General features: G+C 44.7%; 1 protein-coding gene across 1 annotated transcript; it reads right to left on the bottom strand.

The window, feature by feature from the left end:
- Nucleotides 1–1,233: 1,233 nt before the first annotated feature.
- chrna11 (cholinergic receptor, nicotinic, alpha 11) lies at nucleotides 1,234–16,969 on the bottom strand. The gene is made up of 10 exons (XM_069681317.1): nucleotides 16,918–16,969; nucleotides 15,106–15,245; nucleotides 14,609–14,653; nucleotides 13,619–13,728; nucleotides 13,444–13,523; nucleotides 11,152–11,319; nucleotides 10,880–11,074; nucleotides 7,029–7,115; nucleotides 4,930–5,039; nucleotides 1,234–3,452 (listed from the first exon to the last, which is right to left on the bottom strand). The coding sequence occupies exons 1-10, from the start codon at nucleotides 16,967–16,969 to the stop codon at nucleotides 2,715–2,717; spliced, it is 1,725 nt and encodes a 574-aa protein (XP_069537418.1). The 3' UTR covers nucleotides 1,234–2,714.
- Nucleotides 16,970–21,872: the final 4,903 nt, after the last annotated feature.

Genomic DNA, 21,872 nt, shown 5'->3' with positions numbered 1-21,872 from the left:
AAACCCGAGCTATTTGGGATGCACTGATACCACTTTTTCTCTGACCAAGTACAAGTACTTACATTTGGGTACTTGCTAATACCAAGTACCGATATGAGTGCTTAATAATATCATTAGTTCTCATAATGACTTTAACAGCATGTTTCATTTCCATCAGATGTTCCACTTTCTGACTGTAACAAAGTAAATCGACAGAATGATGCAACTGTTGCTGACATTTTAACACTCAACTTTTACCAAACAAACATTGCACTGCCACAAATTTCACTTTTGTGTAACCTATAACACATTCAGTGGATGTCAGTATAACACAACATACCACATATAGTGTAAAAAGGGTCACATGATGAGCACTCCCATTTCTGAGCGCATCTGAACACAGCACTACACAGGCATCCCCCCCAGAAGCACCAGTGAGGGAGACATGCCCGGACTTGTTTGCTGCACCTACTACGGAGACATCGCCGACGGACTCTTTTATTCGTGTGTGCGTCCATGTATATGTAAGTTAGTTTGCCTTAGTGTTTATGTTCAGTTTGGCCATGAGTGTATATGTTAGTGCTGTCTGTGAGGACTAAGCCTTTCTCTGAAAATGTATTTTGCCCCTTCTCCACCCTGCTTAACTAATGGGAGGCTAACGTCAAGCCGTAAAGTGGTATCGGGCGCTGTTGTATCAGCATAGTTTTACGAGTACTTAAGCTCCAATACTGCCCGATACCCGATATTGGTATCGGTGCATACCTATTAGCTAGGGTAATGTTAGTTAAGGTTATGTCAGCTAAGAACTGGCAGAATGCTAACGTTAGCTGTTGTGACTAATTTAAAAATATGTTGTTTTAATGACTCATTAGCTACGGCTAAGTCACAACAGGTAACATTAGCACTCAACCAACTTCTTGCTCACATTTTTGTTAATGTGCTTAGACTACCAAAAGCTAGGAAGTTGCGTCTCATATTATGTGGCACTATCAAACGGTATTGTTTCTGCTTCTAAGTGGTCGAATCCTAACGCTAGCTCTTGTCTAAAGTACCTAATAGGTAATGAAAAGTAGATCTTATTTCCTCACTCATTTTATGCATAACACAACTTGTAATTTGGTAAGGTCAAACAGTCAACCTTGGGAACATTTTACATTTAAACTGATAGACATAGCTATAAATTGAGCTGAGCTAGGCTAACCTTGCATTCATAAAGAGCTGGTAGCAGAGACGCAAGGAAGTTAATTAGGGGTGTCTGACTCGCAGCAAATAGTGGAAGAAAGAGTTCAATTCCATCCAACCCAAACTAATTTACGACCCGTTATATTTAATGGTTGCAATTTTCTACAGATGCTCTCTCACTGAAGGTCGGACTTTAAATTGAAACCTTTTAAATCACCCCTTAGCGACTGGAGTCAAACTCATGAAAAACAGCTCTATGTAACTCTCATTTCTCATTTTAGATAGATGCAAAATCACTCATGAAGCTGTAAAACCCAGAAGGCATCTGACGGGAATCTGATGTGACAAATTTGGGCATTTTTACTGGTCATATCTCTTTTTTGTGCCTCTCGTGTTCTTTTAAAGACTTCCCATTTTAGTTTTAAACCTTTCGCGTTCAATCCAATGAGATTCCTCTGTGTATTAGGACCTGCCGGATACAGTTAGGTAACTGCTAAATGAGTCATAATTGGTTCAAGCCTCCACTGTGGTGCAGCTACTGGCCATTGCATCGTTGATGACCCGTTAATTCAGTTTCCTGTCGGGATAAGCACAGCTCACTGTGCCCGCCGCTGTGCAGCTTTTGATCTCTGCTGATTGTTGCAGATTGGCAATCATCTCAAACAGATAAGGCCTTGAAAATTTAAAGTGGTTTGTGAGCAGAGAGGGGACTCCATCTTTTAAAAGCTGATTAGTCTTAAAGATTATCCAAGGTCTTTCAATTTGACGGTCATTAGATGATTGTGATTGAATGATAGATGAGATCCTCTTCTTTCTCTCTCTGCCGCAGCGTCGCTGATCTTCAGTCTGCTTTTAAATACCCGAGCGTCAGTCTGCTTACTCCGCCCCAACTCTAACCAATGTCAAGAGGGATGAAGTGTTCCTTCACAACCGCTCTTTGTTGTCTGTCCTTGTAAAAGTCTCTTTCTCTTCTGCCCAAACGCTCCTGCTCACATCACTTTAAACGATGCAGTCTTTTCTCAACATGTGGGAGTGAAGGACCGTCTTCCCTGCTCGAGAAAATAAAGCAGCCAGATGTCTGTCTTATTTATCTGGCCCTGTCTAATGCCTGTCTCTTTCCCCCTCTTACTCTCTCAATCTCTCCCTTGCTTTAAGAGCTTTCCCTCTAGAGGTAACATTGGACTCATCATCTTCTCTTTCTTTTCCTCTTCCTGACGTATCTTTCTCCTAATTTTGGGGGAAGGTCTTTGAGTTAACCACAAAAATCCTTTCCACCTTGTCGACAATCTGATAAAGCATCCGGCTCATCCTAATCTCATTTAAGTTCACCCCTTCCTCATCTTATATTTCAGTTACAAAACAGGATGTATTGCAAAGAAAACCATTTGTTTTTTTCTATTTCCAAGTTCTCTCGCGATCACAAATCACAGAGCCCACAGTCCACTGGAAATTGTGTTTCCTTGGATCCGGGCCCACTCCATCCTTCATCCTATACTTAATTCCCCTCATCCTTTCCTTCACGCTTCTCCTTCTTTTTTTCTCCCCCTTTTTGTTCAAACAAAATCCTTCGAAATAGCCTCTACAAAGTTTGGAGCGGACATGAGGATAGAGATGGTGCATATGATGTTGAAAACGCTGAACGCCACCAGACAAAGGCGGTCGATAACAGCGCCTGCAAATTTCCACTGGTCGGCCATGCTCTCGGTCTCGTCCTGCTCCCGGAAACGGTCCGCCATGTAACGCACCTCCTCCAAAATCGCCTGTAGTTGTGGGTCTCCTATCCCTGAAGATGAGCAGCCTCCAAGCCCTCCAGGTCCACCTCCAAAGCCCCCTCCGCTGGAGACAGTGCTTGGGCAGCCTACAGTATCCATATTGGGTGTAGGAGGGGGTGGGGAGCTGCAGAACTGAGACGGCAGATGCGGGGGTGGGCTTCCTGCTACCCGCGGAGGCCCTGAGGAGAGGTTATTCCTCTGGAGAGACTCCGAGAGCATCGAAGGGTCGTCCATGCTCTGGAAGCCCATGTAGAGAAGGTTCCCGTTGTTGTTGGCGCTGGACTGGGCGTGGAGGTGAGGGTGCCCCGCGTGGAGGGGCCCCGTTTGGAGAGGAGCCAGGTTCTGTGGGTGCAGCGGATGCAGGGTGGGGTCCGGAGGGTTCGGGATGCTGCCGCTCTGGGAGCCCGAGGAGCAGCGCCGCAGGTGGGGGGCACATGGGGGGCGCTCTGGGTCGTCGTTCTCTCCTGGACGCTTCATGCGCAGGAACCAAGCCACCCACTGCAGCAAGACGAGCTGCACCTGTAGAGAGGAATACAAAGACCAAGGATATGTAAAGATGAGAGCGGGGGACAGGAAGCAGCAGAGAACAAAAGCACACGAGGAGGCAAAGAAACAACAAGAAAGCTTTAAAGTGCTAATCGCCACCCACACATCTTGACCTTCACATGGCAACAGTTAAGCGTAGTGAACAGCCTCATTTGATTGTCGGATTGACGCTAGTGCTGTTTTCAACCTTCTGCGTCTTGTTCAAAATGCAGCTGCACTTGTATAAGTAGACGTACGTGCTCCTCAGGGACGCCTTGTTAAAGTGCCTGAGGCGAAGAAGATTTTTAGTTATAAATGAATTTCCAGCAGAGAGGAGACTTAAAAAGACAGCATTAAATTTAAACAGTGGAATCAGTGAGATTGACTGTAAGATTAGTGTCTCTTGACTGTAATGAGCGTGCAATAATGCTCAGCAGTATTCAGATAAAGAGAAAATTAGCCGCTGTTATAAAATTCAATTCTTCTCTTTTTTTCCCCCTTGCTCTCCTTCTGTCTCTCTTACAAAAACCCTCCCTACATGTCCCCTGAAAGGGCACATCGGCCCAACAGCCTCCAGATGGGTGTCTGGCACCTAATGAGAAGCTAATGTCCAGATGACCGCTCAATTAGTCTCCACCGAGTGTTTGTTAACCGGCCAGGTAACGCTCCTTGTTGTTGCTGTTTATGTTGTGTTTGTCCGTAGCTGCGATTATGAACTGCGCTGGTTCGATGCACTCATCTGAACCACATCAATTATCTTGTTAATTGGCCATCGAGCGTATGAAGAGGCCATCCATCAACAGAGCGTCCTTGTAGTGTATCAATAGATGGAGCATCTGCACGCTTATGCAGCCCAGCTATATTTGTACATGCATTGATAAATGTAGACCTGCCAATTCTTGTCATGTATTCATTTAAATAGGAGGAAAATGTTCTAACAGGAAAGAGCAGCCATCTTCTTAACCAACTGAATATCATTTTTATATTTCATGCTGTTATTTTAGTCCCCTTTTCCCACGTTTTACTTTTTCATGTATTCAGTTTGGAGCAAAACTTTTTCCCAAAAAGGCCTGATGCATTTTTTAAGCACGAAAAAGAAGGCAAGGGAAATAAGACGAGGGAGTCAAATCGAATCCGCCCACATATCCAGAGCTCTTTGAAACACTCTCCTGTTGAAGTCTGTGGTGAAGCATCTGATGAGCACGCTCAGACAGACTGACACTGCCGGATGAGTCATAGCCAAGGAAGTCAGAGAACGAGAGGGAGAAAGGAAACTGTCATATGGGAGCACAGGTAGCGCAAGCAGATGGATGAGATTCGAAGTGTGAAGCTAACGCTGAAAAAGAGATTAACAGTAGCTATAGCTCATATCTGAAATGGGGCGTTTACAGGGTTTAACAAGCTGTAAGCATGATGCATGTAAGCCATAATGCACGTGGTGTTATGATGAAGAGCTTGAGCTCAGCCTCACCCATTTGGGCATGTTTCCTCCGTTTGGATCGTGGTGATGATACTGCAGGACGATTACCGTGGCGATGACTGACATCCCAACGATGATCATTATACTGGCAAAGTACTGACCTGGGCGGAGGGGAGAAAGGAGCCGTGATATAGTACACCATTTTCAATGCACTGCAATTTCTTACTACTTTCTGCAGGGTTATCAGATAATACACCTCTATGCTTTTCACCAGTATTCTCTGACCATGTAGAATATATGAAATCACCATTCCAGTGAGAGAAGCTCCTCCAAAGAAATAACTGAATATTACCATTAATTTCAATGTAACGGACCGGCCTCTGACTCTACTGCCTGCTAGTACCAACATTATGTTTGTTAAATCATTGAACATATCAAGGCTGCATCAGGGGAGTTATTTACTCTACAAAATATGCTGAAGGCAGCGCTCTGGTGATTATGACTCCAATTTTTTATTCTAATTTTTTAATGACCAGGATTTGTGTCTTTAGGCAAAGATGGCCGTGCATCTGTCTCTGACTGCAAATTTAAGCTCACTAAACATAATTTCCGGCGGTGCGCCCGCAATCAATTTAGCCAATTAAGTTGTAAGGCGAGCAGATGGCTAAAATAAATTCAGTTGCTCTGAGTTTTTTGGCATGTTGTAGCTCTGCCACTGTGTAGTAAAGTGTAGCTGTGTATTGTTTTCTTTATTTCGTGCTGTTTCTACGAATCCAAACTGTTGATGTTCAGGACAGATTGCAAAGATGTGTGATGTGGATCAGGCTACGACTTTGGATCAGACTCTTGGATAGTTTGCCATGAAGATTTCATGATCCCGGTTGAAGAATACAAATGACTTTGGTGATCCTCACAGCCCCACCAAGATGTCGACATCTGTGTTTTGAGTTTAATTTGTCAGCAACCATTGGCATGAAATTTGGTACAGATGTTCACGTTGCCTTCAGGATGAAAAACTTTTCCTCTAGAATTCTCAATTAGGATAGGAATGGCTCCAATCCTTTTGTTTTAATCTTTTCTGCTGTATTTTCATGTTTAGCTAATTTTTACCCTCAACACGTCTACATCTTGTGACTAGCTAGCGGTTCCTCCACAGCGCCGTAACTAAGCTCCGCCGTCATGCCGCCTTTGCCATTTTACATTGGACCAAGCAACTCCGGCGTAAAGCCGCCCACTGTGTGTTTTTACAGCATTCCGGCGTTGCCGAAGCCAAACATGTGCGAGGTGTAAAAAAACTGCGCTAGCTTCACATACACACACAGCACTGTTCCGCCCTGCCAGCTCAACACTGACGCCATTTCGTCTCCGTTACTACCTCTGATGCCGGCTCAGAGGTGGAACGACAGAGGTGTAACAGGTGTAATAATCCCGACTTGAACTGGCAGTGTAAAAGGGACTTATGTAAATGTAAACAAAAGGAGAGTGGGGTTTGTCTTCTTTTAGCATTCATTTGCAGTTGGCTAACCAGCTATGACGGTTAGTGACACCAACGGTACGGGGGTTGGAACAAGGGCAGTGGATTCAGGGCAAGCAGTGAAAGTTGGGCCGCAATGATACAAAGAATAACTATCAAGTACAACTCGGTACCCTTCGTTTGTACCAAAGAGCCATTGAAAAGAATCGGACCACATACGTGAATGTAGCATCATTATCATCCAATACTTTTGTTTATGACCAAATATTTGCAAAGTTATGACGTTCTCATGAGCTTTGTGTTACGTGCTAAACAGCACGTGTTAAAAAAAGCGTTATACCTGATAAATATCAGCTCGTCAGAATTGTTAGTGTTAGCATGCTGGCGTTAGCATTCAGCTCAAAGCACAACATTGCCGAATTAAAGCCTTATGAATAAAACTGACTTTATTTTAAACTACAGAAGCTCATTAGTGGCTCGTTCCTACATTTCACCACGAGGAAGCACGACTGAAAGTTTTAACACGAGAGAGCAAATATCGATCGTCACTGTCTGATAGAAATTGGAAACTAGGACGTTTTGATTTCACATTGACAACAGAAATATGTTTTCATTGGATGACATACAGTAAGTCCAGTTAGACAACGTGCTCATTAGGAACCATGTGAACACATACCTATGAGAGGGACGGAGTCAGACGTGGCCGGCATGATCTCTGCAACCAGCAGCATGAAAACAGTGAGAGACAGCAACACGGTGATACCTGCAGATGGACAGAGACAACATCGTGGTTCAGGTTAGTTCCCTGTCTGAGTAGCGGTACTTTGCTTGGAGGAACTAAATGAGTGTGTTTGGGTATTTTGATAAATGGTCACACTCAGGATGAGACCACGTTTCGATTTATGTAAATGGGCAGCTAATGCTCATACAGTGAATTACATCTTGACATTCTGTACCCCAGCTGCAAAAAGCACTTCCGCACAGCAAACAGCCCACACACACACACACACGCCTCAGTCACTCCCGCTCTGAGCCTCATCTCCATCTTCATTTATCCACCTCCACACTATCTGTCTCCCTTCTCAAACAGAGAATCTAAGGAGTGCTTTGCTGGCATAACTCAGAAGCATTCAATTAAAACTCCCAGGTCCTGTGATAAATTATGAACGAAGGATATTAAGGGAATTAAAAATGTTGCTTTTATTATGTCATTGTTCTCAGAAATGACACTTATTCCCTTTAAAAGCAGCGTCCTCTGACCCGGAAGGCTCGGCCACTTTGTCCCCGTGCCTCCTCCATCGGGGGGGGGAGTGACGGAGTATTTTCCTGGAAGGCAGTGTGTAAGCTCTCTCCTCCTAATCAATTCACTAGCCTTAATTACATCAATAGGTTAATTGGCCGTGTGTGTAAGGCTTTGCATTTTTTTTCCCTGTGGAGAAATGCTGCGTAATGCATCCTGTATTGAGGTTAGGGATATTCTTTGACAAAGCTGTCGCTGCTTCTCTCCGAGTTCCCTCCCACCCGCGTCAAAGAAGCATTTATCTCCATTTATATTGGGGAAAATCAGCCTGGAACAAAGACATTACAATGATGATATGTCAGAAATTAGGCTGCAATTAATGAGTAGTTTTATTCTAATAGTCTAGTGACTGTTGTCTTGATTAATCTTTGTCTATCAAATATGTCCAGACTAAACGTGGGTGAAGTTTCAGATCTGTAGGTGAAAGTATGTTGGCGTAATCCCCTGCTAAAAAAGTCTCAGCCTGCAGGCTGCTGTGAACGCCAGGTTTTAGACAGACTTCTCCAGATTCTTCACTCTGTGATGTCACAAATTGGGGAGACTCTATATTTGGGCATCTGCTCGAGACGCAGCAGAACTTCCTGCTCTTGCCACAGTTCACAGACACGCCCACCCAGCAGCTCAGTCTGCCTCTGAATTTTTTTTACACCCCACCACTCTGCGCAACGGCTCTGCTCGTCAAGTTGGTTAAGAATGTGTTGGAGAAAGTGTTTATTTGGCTGTGAAGGAAAGACATCAGTCAAGACAAGAGCAGCAGACTTTCATTTCAAATCAGAAAAATGAACTCTTTGCCGACAACTCTTTAACACGGCCACAGGATAGGAGGGTGCCTCAAACACTGATTTCTGCCCCTCGGCAGGCTTCGGAAAGCTGGCCAATCAGAGGAAAGGGGGCAGGTAGGGGCGGGGTTTCTTAAAGGGACAGAGCTGACTGAGTCATTTCAGGCAGAGGCTGTATGAGGGCCTGCACCGAGCACCAGTGTGAGAGAGTTTTTTTTTGTGTAAATTATGCTAAGCTACTCCACAGGTATCACATAGTGAAATATGAAGCTTGAAATTAGCATGATAGCCCCTCTTTAAAAGAGCCATAAAATCTAACGTTTTTTTGCTCTACAATTGGCAGAAACAGAAGATCCATTATCAAGATTGCAAAAGACTTTTCCATTAATCCTCTGTTCAATAAATGGACTTATCCTTTAGCTCAGGACCGTCTAGAGTCCGTGTTTTCTGGAGTTTTAACCGTGCTGTTGAGGAAAACATCATCCATCTTGTGCTCCAAACAGGTCCAAGCAGATATTAAAATGTATTAGCGGCTGCTGTTAGCTCGCAGCTCCACTTCCTCCCGCTCTTTCCAGCCTATTATAGTTTGATTTGATTGTCTCCCACCTTCTCCTCCTCATCATTCCTCCCTCTCTCTTCGTGTCGTCCTCTCTCATCCCTCCTGAATTCTTCTCCTGTCTGAGCTCCACTTTCACTACACCCAACCCACACCCATCCGTCTCTGTTCCTCCGGCTGCTCGCATTTATCGTCTTTCTATTTCATCCTGTAATCCCTCTCCTCCCTCTCAGCTCCACACCTTCTTCCTTTGCCTCTTTCATCCCGTCCCTACGTCTTCAGTGACACCCTTTCATTTTATTTTTGCCTTCGTTAAAGGAAGATGAAAGTTTAGTTTGTGGCAGCCATGCGAGATACACTTCTTCATTCACACCCCGGAGCATGGAGTCTCAGATTTGATGTGTTTACGGACGCTTCATGGGTAGACTGGAAGTTAAGGGAAGGGAGTGGTGCGTCATTTTTAATGTAGATGTTCCAGCTGGTCATTGGTGCGATCCAATCAAAATGAAAACATGTTGCATCTCTGTTGGACTCATTGTTTAATCACCCTAACATTTCTTGATTTCCCCATTCTTGAAAACTGTACAGGGGATTGATCTCTACAGGTGATCGCTTTGAGGTACATTTGGGTGTTTGGGTGTCACCTCAGCGGATTAGAGTCCCTGAACTCAACCTCTCTGGTTCAAACATCCTCACCACTGCCCCGCAAAAAAACATGATAGTGCACATGTAGGTGAAAATGCTAAATTGAAAGGTTGGAAACAGCAGGCCAAACAACCATGGTTGTTACCAACGGTAACCAACGGGGGCTATATTCTCCTGTTTTATACAGTCAGTGGTCCACGGTTGTTCTTAGTTTCCATTGGTTAGTTTTCTTCATCTGAAGACCCCTTGTACTCAAAGTGGATTCAGATCTTTGAGTTGTGTTTTCTATTCTGCCTTCATTGCTTCATTTCTGTGTGATACCGCCACATATAGATTAGTAGAATAGTAGGAAACCAGTGGGAGGAATGTGTATCGCGTCACTGACATGAGTGAATATTGTTTTTAAAGCTCCTGTGACGAGTTTTTTGCTGGTTATGAAACACACTGAAATTAATTCTGATGACTCTATATGATTTACAAAAGCAAAAGAGACCATCAGCAACGAGATTGATTATTTCTATATAGTTATTTTTAATGCCTGAAACTGCTGGTGTCTGGCGAAGCGATTAACTGCACGCTGCCTTTGCATTTTCCAGGGCAAACATTTAAAGTGAGTGATACATATGACTGTTAAAGAAAGCAGGATAAGATTTTTTGCTTAAAAAAAAACACTTAAAAGCATGTACAGGACAAAATCCGCAAAGAGATGAGAGGTACGGCTTTGTCCACAGGGGGCGCCGGAATCAACACAAACTGAAGGCTCCTCACAGGAGCTTTAAATATTCTTTAAAGATATAAATTAAGCACTATCACATGAGAGTGAGTGATGCTAAATAGTAGTAAACAGTAATAATCAAACAACAGATTGAGTCAACTAGATCCACACGTCAACTGAAGCTTGACTGTTGCCAAGCAACCCAAACATTCTCCCGCTACTTTGAATCTAATTTACATTACAGCTATCAGACAAAGTAGCTTGTCTGTACAAGCTACTTTGTCTGATAGCTGTAATGTTAATTAACAATACACCTGGCTGAGGCGGAGTGACACACAGAGTGAAAAGTCCCAGTGGTGTTGTTCTCTATATCAGCACTCATGGAATGCCTCTCATCCAATCAGATTACCAGTCGGAACTATAACGACACATAGACCTCCCAAGCGCTCTGCTGCTGCTTCATGGGTTATCTGCATGCAGCTGCCTTTTCTCCGAATATTTCCTCCATCATTGCTCTTTTTGATCCACTCACCCAGTGAGATCTTCTCCCCAGAGTCGGCCGGCAGCACAAAGATGAGCAGCGTCATCGAGGACAGCAGCACGCAGGGGATGAGCAGGTTCAGGGCGTAGTAGAGCGTCCGCCTCCGTATCGTCACGACAAACGTCACATCCGGGTACGGCTCCTTACAGCAGTCGTAGAAGGCCTCGTTTCTGGCGCCTGGAACTCCTGCAAGAACATGGACAGAGAGAATTTAACCCACAAGCTCTGTAGCTGGATGTTTTTGATGCTTCCACCCTCCTCACCTATCAGGTCCCACTCTCCGTTGGGCATGTAGCCTGAGACGTCAGCCTCGTTCATTTGGAGGTCGAGCAGCCAGCCGTCGTACGTCCAGGAGCCGAACTTCAGCTCGCACCTCTGGATGTCAAAAGGGAACCAGCGGACGTCCACGTTGCATGTGCTCATAAAGATTCCTGAGAGAGAGAGAGACAGACAAAGGGAAACAAAAAGAGCAAAGAGTCAAAGCTTCACATTAAATCGACTAAATGACAACATTGACCCCTGCAAGTTCCCGGCACAGAGGTGACAAGAGAGGGAAGTGTCAGAGGAGCACTTGTGATGTGCAGGAAAAACCTGCGCTGAATATCAAGTCGCCTGTCAGAATGCGCCGCTCATTCATATCTCGGCAGCTCTATAGAGCAGTAACTCAAACACAATTTCATACAGAAACGCTGCATTCCAAAAAAAAGAGAGCACGCTGCCAAAGGATTTTTTATATAAACATTGTGCAAGTCTACAGAGAGTTCTGAAATTGAGTTTGGAGGCTGGAGAAGTACACTAGATTAGAAACAAGCTCCCATCAAAGAAACCTGGCAGCAGCGTCGTCATTCACAGGCTTCATATATTCTCTTCTGCACAAACATGCTGGTTGTACACACAGAAGGAAGCATCAACAGTGACACTGAGGAAAGAGAGATTGTGCTCTGTGCCCTAATCAGATGACCACTTTTATTATACGGAGTAAATGCACGCGTAGGCAGGCGCAAAAATCATAGAAGACACACTTGCAGCTAGACATCCGCCCCCAAACAAAGAGTCGCAATGATCCTCGCAGTGGTCGCTGGCAGACTCCAGCCCTCGGAGTAATTACTGAAATAAACGAATCAAGTCGGCTGAGACGTTCAGACGAACACAGAACTGAAATGTCAATGAAGCCTCACAGCCCTCAAAGACGCTCATTATGAGGCCGCCGACATGCAAATCAGGCCTCGGAGGGGAATCAGAGCTGAGTTTGGAGGAGAGGAAGGAGGTGAGCAGGTTGGATTCAAAGGAGAAATGACAAAGTTAATGCACTCTCTCTGCCCTCTCAGATCAGGTTACTGACACTAGGTTCCCTTTGCTTCATAAGGGATGATGTCTTCATAATTGCTCCGGTTATGAGCTCCTGAGGCTGTAAATTACTCTGGGTAGGGTAAAAGCACTTCCCTTTGCAGTCCACTGATCTGTGCACGTTCACGCAATCTGCTTTTCGCAGATATCCTCGAAGCAACGCAAACAAGACACCTGGATTTTTCTGCAGCTTGGAACAACCTCCGCCTCCCTCTCTCCCTCTTTTTCCTCGAAGCATATTTACCTAAATAAAACTCCATCATCCTGAAACCCGCTTCCTACGAAGGCATTACGACGCCCACAGACAAGAATTCCCTGTTTGCAAATGTCGCCTCGTCCAGATTGGAGCTAAAAACCTGTTACACCTTATCTCCTGTTTTGCCATTAAGCCCCAAACGCAGCAGAAACAGAACATCATCTGCAGCTACGAGAGGCGTTCTTCAAATGATGGTATGCAGCAGACACCTGGCATCCTCCGCCTTTGAATTATTTACTGTGTGTCAAGCTCCCGCTCCGAAACCTGCCACCCACAGACCTGTTGCCTTTTATTTACTGACAGAAAACGGCCCGGAAAAAGACCTCAGGAATTGCAACCTGGCATGTGCGCGGGAGTCAGAAAAAGCTGCTCATTCTTCTCTTATTTCTTTCTCATCTCTTCCGTGTTAAACCCTCTCCTCCTCTGCGCTATCTTTTTATATTCCCCCTAATTGGAACGGGTCCAAATCACAGCAATAAGGAGCTGTATTTACATTCAGCAGCAGCCTATTAATAAACATGGCCGCTGAATAGAATTAATAGGGATGCTTCTGCGCTCGCAGTCCTTGACTTTTACATCAGAAGGCCATTCAACTCAACCCCCTGCTGACATCAGGCATTCAATCTCAACCTGCTGTAATCTGACGTTAAAAGAAGCGACTGGGGAAGTACAAAAGACCCGCGGTAACCCTGGAGATGCTCCTTTCACAGGCTTGCACAGGTCTTGCGTTTGTGCTAAGACAGGAAACGGAGGCGTCTCCTATTTATAGGTAGCTCTGGGAATCTGTAACCAGCGAGTAACCAGGGATGCTGTTTTATTCTAATAAAATATTAATGTCAATGTACAAACAAGGGCGACGTGCAGAGCCTGCAGAATGAGAGGCTGCCGTTTCACCGCGGGGAGATGATAGAGTGATAGGAAGAGGGAGAGAGGGAGCAGAGGAGTGACTCACCTGGAGGGAGATACTCGGCGTAGCCGCTGGAGTTCACCAGGACGTTGGTCTTAAAGGTGGAGTCAAAGTCGTCATCTGCACTGAGGAAGGACAGGGGGGAGGGGGTGACACGACTTGTTGGAATATAATGTGGATGTATGAGGCGTGTGCGTTTGAGTGTTTCTGCGTGTTTTACCTGTTGTACAGCAGGATGTCCGGCGTCCACACCTGATCCGTGGTGAAGCGGAGGTTTTTCACGCCGGGGTGTTCGCTCTGGTTCCACTGGAGGTAGTGGTCGAACCAACTCTAAACACACACACACACACACACACAGAAAGTGAATCCCAGAGGACTACAGGCGAGCTGCTCTGCTGCTCACTTTAGATCTAACAGAACTCACATGAATAATAGATCTGAAACATTTGACTTTTGTGTATGTCTAAACTGTCAGAGAGAGATACTTCTGGAACAGGATTCATAGAGTGCAGGAATGTTAAAGACCACATAAAGTAGTCCCTAAACTTGTAATATACATTTACAGATTCCACATAGAAATGTAGAATCTGCAGGGACGTGGATTTCAGGGATAGCAAGTGAAAGTGTGGTTTCCGTTTGCACTGCGCTTCACGCACAAATCACGTATCAGCCGGCTGCAGCGTATGCGGAAAAACAGTCCGTGTGGATCGTAACCGCCGTAATGACATCCCGGCTCCCATCAGCGTCTATCTGACGACGATTTAACTTCTTATTAATCTCTATCAACAGACATCTGCAGCAAGTCAAGCTAACAATCTGTTCTAGATCAAATTCCCTGACGCCGTCACTATTTACATTGAAATTGAGATTCACTAGAACAGATGAGCAGATGAGCGGGCGCTCCTGCGGAGGATTTAATGAACCAAGAAATGACAGCATTTATTGTGCTGACATATCCAGAGGGGCGAAATTTGCTTCACTTTTGATTTGAACACACGGCCGCTTCTCAAGTTGCACACTGGACTGTGAACAATGCAGCAGCAAAAGGAAGTCTTGAATGGAAGTCGTTTATCGCTACCTGCTGGCGAAACCGGACGCGCCCGACACGTTCATCGCTGTCCCCAGAGGCTAAATCGTCGTCAGACTATGGCCGATGGGTTCCCAGATTGCTCAACCTATAATAGCAGCATATTCACTCAGGGGTCCTTACCATCCGTAGCCATATGTTAGTGGTGAGCACCTGGTTCTTCTCATCCTGCAAAACATTAGAAAGAAAATGTTGCACGGCTCGGTTCTTAGAAATTGTTCACTGTGTTCTCACAAGAGATCAGAAAAGTTTCCTTTTTCGATAAATCCACAGCTTTCTTTTTAAAGTCTGCTGTTATCAGTAACATTGTTCTTAAAATGACAGTTTCAGGCGTGTGAAATAATGAATCACTAATTAGGCAGCAAATTATAATTTCAATAAATTTCCATAATTATTAACAAAGCAAAACTAGAGGCTGCAAATGACTCAATAATTCATGTGAGTGCTCTGACATCATGCTGGATGATGAACATGCAGTTTAAGATGAACTGGTTTAGCTCAGTAGGTGGAGCAGGCGCCCCATGTACAGAGCCTACAGTCCTCGATCGCGTTTGGTGGATGTCATCCTCCACTCTCTACTCCCCACGTTTCCCGTCTCTCTTCAGCTGTCAGACACGTACCACGTCCATGATCTGAATCAGACTGAGGGAGAAGACGACGGTGAGCGGGTGCGAGTCGTTGCCCACCGGCCGCTCCATCCGGTTGTAGTCCTTCAGGAGGTTCTTGAGCAGGTTCCTCTGGTGGGGGCCCTGCAGAGACACTGGAGAGGCAGGAAAACAATTACATCGCACACCACTCCACAATGAACCGTCCGAGGTCACCTTCAAAGCCCTGATCAAAAGATGAAGTCCTGTGTCAGAGAAATAAAAATGGCCGCACGACCCTACAGCAGAATCAGATACACTTTTCGGTGCGAGCACAGTCAGGCTGCAAAAATATGCTGAAAATAGATTTTTAAAATTGCTGATTAAATCAGGACTTAACGCCCTCAGGAACTGAACTTCCTTATCTGTGAGTTTATCCAGAGGAAAAGTTGTAGAGGGAGATTTAATGATGAAATTAGCAGAAATGATAACTGCTGTTTTTGATACAGTTAGTCACACTTATCCTGGATTTTATGGGCTAACCTTTGATGAGAAAGATGCAGAAGAAGTGTGCGGAAAAGTCGGTAAACAAATAAGTTATCTAATTAGAAACAGAGGGAATACATATTCGGGATAACTGGCTTTAATGAATGTAGAACGATGCTCAGAGGTTTCACACGCTAAATGTTGAACAGAGATTTCAATGGACACGACAAATTAGAGTGTAAACAGGCTGTGCAGAAATGTCAGAGCTATTTTAAATGTAAATGTCATCAGGTTACTTCTTCTCAGTGGGTCCATTAAACAGTCAGGCTTCACCCAAACTCATTAATGTCCTGTGTTTGTATTCCAGTTGTCTAAATCTCGCAGTCATGCCAGGCTGTCGCTCAGGGAATTCAATAATAGGCTGCAGGATTTCTGTGTTTGTTGCTATAGCGAAGCAATTAAAATATGGCTTTGTGTTTGAAGATGTCACTCAGTGTGTTGTTATGCAACATCAATACAGCGCTAAGAAAGCAGATGCAGACCAGAGGGCCTGCGGAGGGATTGTATTTCTCGGCTTTTAGAATAAGTAATCTCAGAGTTCGAGAGGTTTTCGTCTGCAGAAATACAGTCTGAAACTTCTGCCTCTTTTCTCTTATTTTATCGGACTTCTCTTTTCTCGTCTCGCAAACGCAAACAAACAGAAAAAGCATGTCACCGCCTGCAGGGAAACTTCCACCTCTCAGCTCTGGCATCCACTGTCATGCTTTTTACATTCTGCTGCCCCGGAGCTCCATCAGCTCGGCCCGCAGAATCACATCACATCACAAAAAAGGGAGGCGAGATGGAAGAGCCCGATCTATACGTGCGAGTGAATTGATCTGTGACCTGTTTTCTGGGGGGGTTAGATCCCCTGACGTACATGCAGATTTGGACGAGTACGGGCATGTGGAAGGAGGACGGGGAAAAAGCGATGATTCGTTGTGACTGCTCTGGCTCTTCTTCTGTCATGTGCCTCGCTGCACGGATCAATCAGCCTGTTAAAAGAGCTCGAATAGAGGCGTCTAACCTTTAGGTCAACTCTGTCTGTTGTGCATCCAGTGACAAGAATGAGAAAGCGGATAAAAATAGCAGAATAGTCAGCAAGCAAGCAAACAGGTGAGCCAGATTCTCACTTTTCGTCTTCTCTGGTCTTTTTTTTTCTACTTCCAATTCTCATTCTGCTGCATATTTCACAGACTGATCATCAAAACTACCGACTCAAACACTTGAATCCCTCTAAAAATCACACTTTCTAAAGTGCGGCTGCTGCTGCAATCTGATTCCTCAAACCAGAATGAAAGACAGACAAGCGTGCAGGCTCACCGTGGATCAAAGCGCAGAATCCAGAGAGGAGCAGAGCCACCGAGTGCCACATCCTGGTGGTCAGGAGCAGGAGGAAAAAGAGGAGGAAGAAGAGGAGAAGCTCCGGATGGTTGAAGGAAGAAGAAGAGGTGGTGGAGGAGGAGGAGGAGGAGGAGGGGAGGAGAGGAGGAGAGGGAGGACAGACTCAGGAAGCTGCTGGAAATCCCCCCGTCTGCATCCAGTCGGCATCAGAGGGAAGGGAGAGTGAGCGTGTGCGGGAGGAGAAGGGGAGCTGAGAGAGGAGGAAGAGGAGGAGGAAGAGGAGATGGTGGCTGTGAGCTCTCTCTCTCTCTCTCTCACCCTCTCTCTCCCTGTCTCTCTGGGAGGTGGGACTAAAATGGAGAGGAAAATGTCAGAGATGGGGGTGAAAGGGTTGGAGATAGAGCAGGGGGCGGAGGAGGGAGAGGTTTTAATTGGTCCGTCGGCATGAGTGGACCTTTTGAAGGAACAATAGAAACAGATGATGCATAGATTTAAAATCTATGGGGATTGATTGGAAAAGGATATGTGAGATAAGGAGGAGAAATGCGCACGGAAAAGTGGAAAACAAGGCTTTAAAAGGAGGGAATAGGTGCTTTAAAAAAAGAGGGACAAAAATGTGACTTCAATTTCCTTTTTGTGCAAATATTTGTGCACAAATAAAACAGGCATATTAGCGACAAAAATATACCTCCTCCATCTGCCTTCCTTATTTCTATGCTTAAAAAAAAGTGTAGAAGAAGAAGTACTCCTTAAAACCTCCCTCACTTCCTGCTGATCCCCTGTCTGTCACTGTGTGTGATATAGGTGGTTAACATGTGGAGCACGACATGTGTCAAAAAATATATGACATATATATAGTCACACACTGCTAGACTGGAGCTGTGTGTGTGCGTGTGTGTGTGTGTGCGCTCTGCAGGGGGCGAGCTTTGAATCATGGCGGCAGACGGACTCCAGTTTAATTGAGAAAGTGCTGGGCTCTGCAGGAGGGCAGCGGGAATGTGCATAGTTAAACTCTTCTTCTCATTTGTCCTCACGAAATGCTGATGCAAGGGCAGAGGCAGCGAGAAAGCGTAAGACTGAGAAGGGGAGGAAGGGAGGAGGGGAGGAAGAAAGAGTTGGACTGTATAATAGATTACCCTATTACTTCTACTGCCCTTCGGAATTACCCCCTCTCCTAGGCAGCCTGTCACACATCCCGAGCGCTCCCCGAGCTGCACACTCACGCTCGGCTGCACACAGAGGATGGAGAGTGGCCCTCGGAGGCGGAAAGAAGGATGGCTAAGTCACCGGTTCAACCAGATCAAACTGCACCAAGCGTGGAGCGAGGACGTACAATATGCTCCGGCAATGTATCATCTGAAGAAGAGCATCCTGTTGCTGCCTCTGCTGCTGCGTCTCTGCAATTCAGCTGCTTTAATGTGTGCGAAATTGACTTTGGGTTCTTCTCTTAAAAAAGAGCCCCTTGTGCTGTTATGCACCAAGCACTAGTGTGACACTGTGCCAAAACCAAAATTCATTACGCCTCATAAAAATACAGATCGGGGGCGCTGAGGCGTGGGTGACATCTGGTGGTTTGTTGTCCAACTGCATGCTGGCTGGAGCTCAGCAACCCTGGGAGTCTTATTTGAAGGGTGTTAATTAACGAGGAAGAAACTGAGCTAAAGGGAATGAGAAAAAGATGGGAGCTAACGCTAGAAAGAGAAAGCTAATTAGGAAACAATTACAGGCAGGTGGACGAAAAGGAGGGAGTGGAATGAAACCATATGTTTATGGTTGGAGGAAGAGTATGAGGATTATAAACAGTGAATGAATAGCGCTTACTGTGCATAATAATGTTGTAGATCCTGGTTGTAATTGCTCAGCAGCTGTGGTGGCCATCGCTCCGACCTGGCATTGCTACAGCTCTCCTCTCTCTGTGCTAACTGCTGAACACCAGCCCTGACAATGCAGCCATCAGCCATGCGGGCTGCTGTGCTGTGTGTTTTTAATTACTCTGCTGATTGGATTAGGCCCTCTCCTACGCTGACACGTCCCCTCCGCTTAATAGGGTGTTATCGACAAAAACCTGCACATACATCCACTCGCCTGTGACGTGGCCCCTTCTCTGTCTTGAATGGAGTGGAGTACATGACGTGTTTTTTTTTTAATAGACAACTTTATTCAACCTGTCAAGCACGCGAGAAAAGCAGAGTTTACCAATAAAACTTCACTCTCTCTCATGTAGCGTTGCTCACCTTGCTGGAAAACAGACAATTAGGCAGAAACAGAACTTTTTTGAGTGACAGCGAGATCGAAAAGTGGCCTATGGTATGCCACCAGGGGGCCAGCGGCGTGTGCCAATCGTTAACATGCCGCTGGCCCCCTTGTGGGAACAACACATGCCATTCAAATACTGGCACACACAGTGGCACGTGCCGTGGCAGTTCAACGGCTACTTTTCGATCTCTGCGCTGCTTCTTTGTTTTTCCAACTTCTTTTCTTCCTGCTTAAAACCTGCACCTTAAATTACCCACAATGCAATTTGACCACCGACAGTTTGGTCAGCAATTGGGTTATACTGTGCTAGTAGCAGCTAACGGAATAGTTCTCATGCCTGTTCACATTCACTCTGAAGATACAGCTAGCAGATGATTAGCCTACTGTAGCTAAGTTTAGCATTAATATTTGAAACATGGGGAAACAGCTAGCCTTGCTCTGCATTTATCTAACAGAGCAAGTGTTCCGTCTTGTTTGCTTCAAAGTAAAGTGTAGAAAAGACATGTTGTACCCCAAACTAGATATAAGGTGTTAATAAATTAGCTTAAAATGTTGTAGTTTTGGTTACCTTTGAGCAGAGCTAGGCTAGGCTTTATGCCAAGCTAAGCTAACAAATAATTTCTAATTATTTGCACGTTATTTGCAGGCTACTTTGTCATTTGTGTTTATTTGCAAAAGCAAAGGTGTTACTAAAGAATGAATGACGTATAGCGAAAAAGTGTTGTTTGCATGAGAATACTGTATTCCTTTATTTATTGGCATTCTAATTTGATGCAAAAATGTATGCACTTATTAACAGTATTAATATTATTTAAATGGAAAATTTTGTATGTATTTTTATAAATGGCGCCAGATACCTCCCTGGTGAAAGCAACAGCCAAAACAGCTTGGTGAATAAAACATGGTGTGCTGAAGGAAGCTTCAAACTGAATTTCCAGAATACTTCAAGTCTGTTGTTGAGACTCTGGCTACAAAAAACTTGAATTCTCCACAATAAAACTTATCCAAGTTATGACATTTCTGTTAATCCAAACGTGAAGTACAATATTATCTCTATATTGATGATACCTTCTTTTATTTAGCGTTTTCATACAAACATCTTGAATGAGAAAGCAAATAAGCCGGCTTCCCCGATGTTCTTTAACCCTAACTGTGACTTTTGACCTTTAAAACACAATAATTACTTTGTGCTGTTTGCTTCCTAATAGGACTTCTTTATCTCTTAACCACTGCATCCCTACAGATCGGACTGAAGCAATTAAAATCCCGAGCAGATGATCAACTGGCACTCACTAAAGATTCAGGCCATGAGGCAGATATGCCATTTACCAGCCACAGCAATTAGTGGACTCAACATCTCCCAGTTTAATTTCACTTTCTTAGCAGCCAAAGGATGATTTGCAATAGAGGAGTCCAAATTGAAGACCTGCTGGAGACGGGCCACAGGGGCAAGACGAATTGACATACTTAGCTAGCAGCTATAGCAGTCGGGATTTACAAGCACTTGGCCGGAGGCTTGAATTAATTTGAAGCCCTGCAGATGTGCGTATATCCTATCAGCATCTTGTTAGCAAAAGGCCAACATCATTTAAAAACATTTGAAGTCTCTATCACTGCAGAGGAGTGAGTGGGTTTGCTCTGTGTCTGAAAACCAAATAGTCATATTTGAGGATCTATGTCTCCGCAGAGATGTGAGATATTTATTTATTTTCCAGGTTTTATCCACATGGATTTGGTGTTGACAGTTGTGCACTAAGACGCAGACAGTCGGGAGCCTCCTGTCTGCAGAATGTCAAAACAAACAAATCCAGACAGCAGCATCTGGCTCCGAGTCTCCGAGTACTGCACAGTAGTTTTAGCATAATTAGTATATTTTACATCTGGAGGGACATTTATAAATCAGTCTGTTTGTGCTCTCCCCGTGCACACTCACAGCCTTCCTTCTGCCTCTATCTCCCTTTAAATACATGTTGTCTTCAGATTAGATAATGCCTTTCTTTATCCTGCTACTATCCGGATCCACCCCGCCCGCCTGCCCTGCCTTCCTCTTTAGGTCTGCGCGTTCGGAGGGGGCTCTATTATCTGCAGACCCATCTGTCACAAGGATTTAGATGAATAAATGATGCTGAATGTCATTGTTATGACTTTAATGCTTAATACTCCACCCCGCTCTGCGCATATTGTTTGGTTAAGAGGTGACATATTTGATATTTCATAAGCTTATAAGTATCAGATCTCTGTTTCGCTTGATTAATCTGCCATACTAATCTGCGGAGTTGATATTCAGGACCTTTATTCTCTTTTGAAGATTAGATTTATTCATAAAAAAAACCTAGTTTATATTCCTGTGACATTAATGACTCAGATTGGTGAATTTTCAAATTAAAAGTGAAAGTATGAGAATCATTTCAGGCTGATTTTTGACACCGTGTATAAGCAGATGTCCTCACCAGCACTTCTGCACATATAGGGAGGAGGAAATCTGCCAATCCGGGCTATAAAAACTCTGACAGATGACTCTCAGATGATTCTTTGCCTTTGCTCGGTGCAACATCTGCAACTTGAAGTCTTCGGTCATTAAGCCCCTGCAGCCTTAAGGAAGATGGTGGACATTCGTGCAGCAGAAGCCACGGACAAACAGGGGAACAAACGCCGGAGAATGTAATGGATATCGACGG

The sequence above is a fragment of the Semicossyphus pulcher genome, unplaced genomic scaffold (genome assembly GCF_022749685.1).
Source record: "Semicossyphus pulcher isolate SPU_LCO1_2020_fin unplaced genomic scaffold, fSemPul1.0.p SCAF_5, whole genome shotgun sequence".
Classification (NCBI taxonomy): domain Eukaryota; kingdom Metazoa; phylum Chordata; class Actinopteri; order Labriformes; family Labridae; genus Semicossyphus; species Semicossyphus pulcher.
This window is presented reverse-complemented; position numbering and strand designations above follow the sequence as displayed.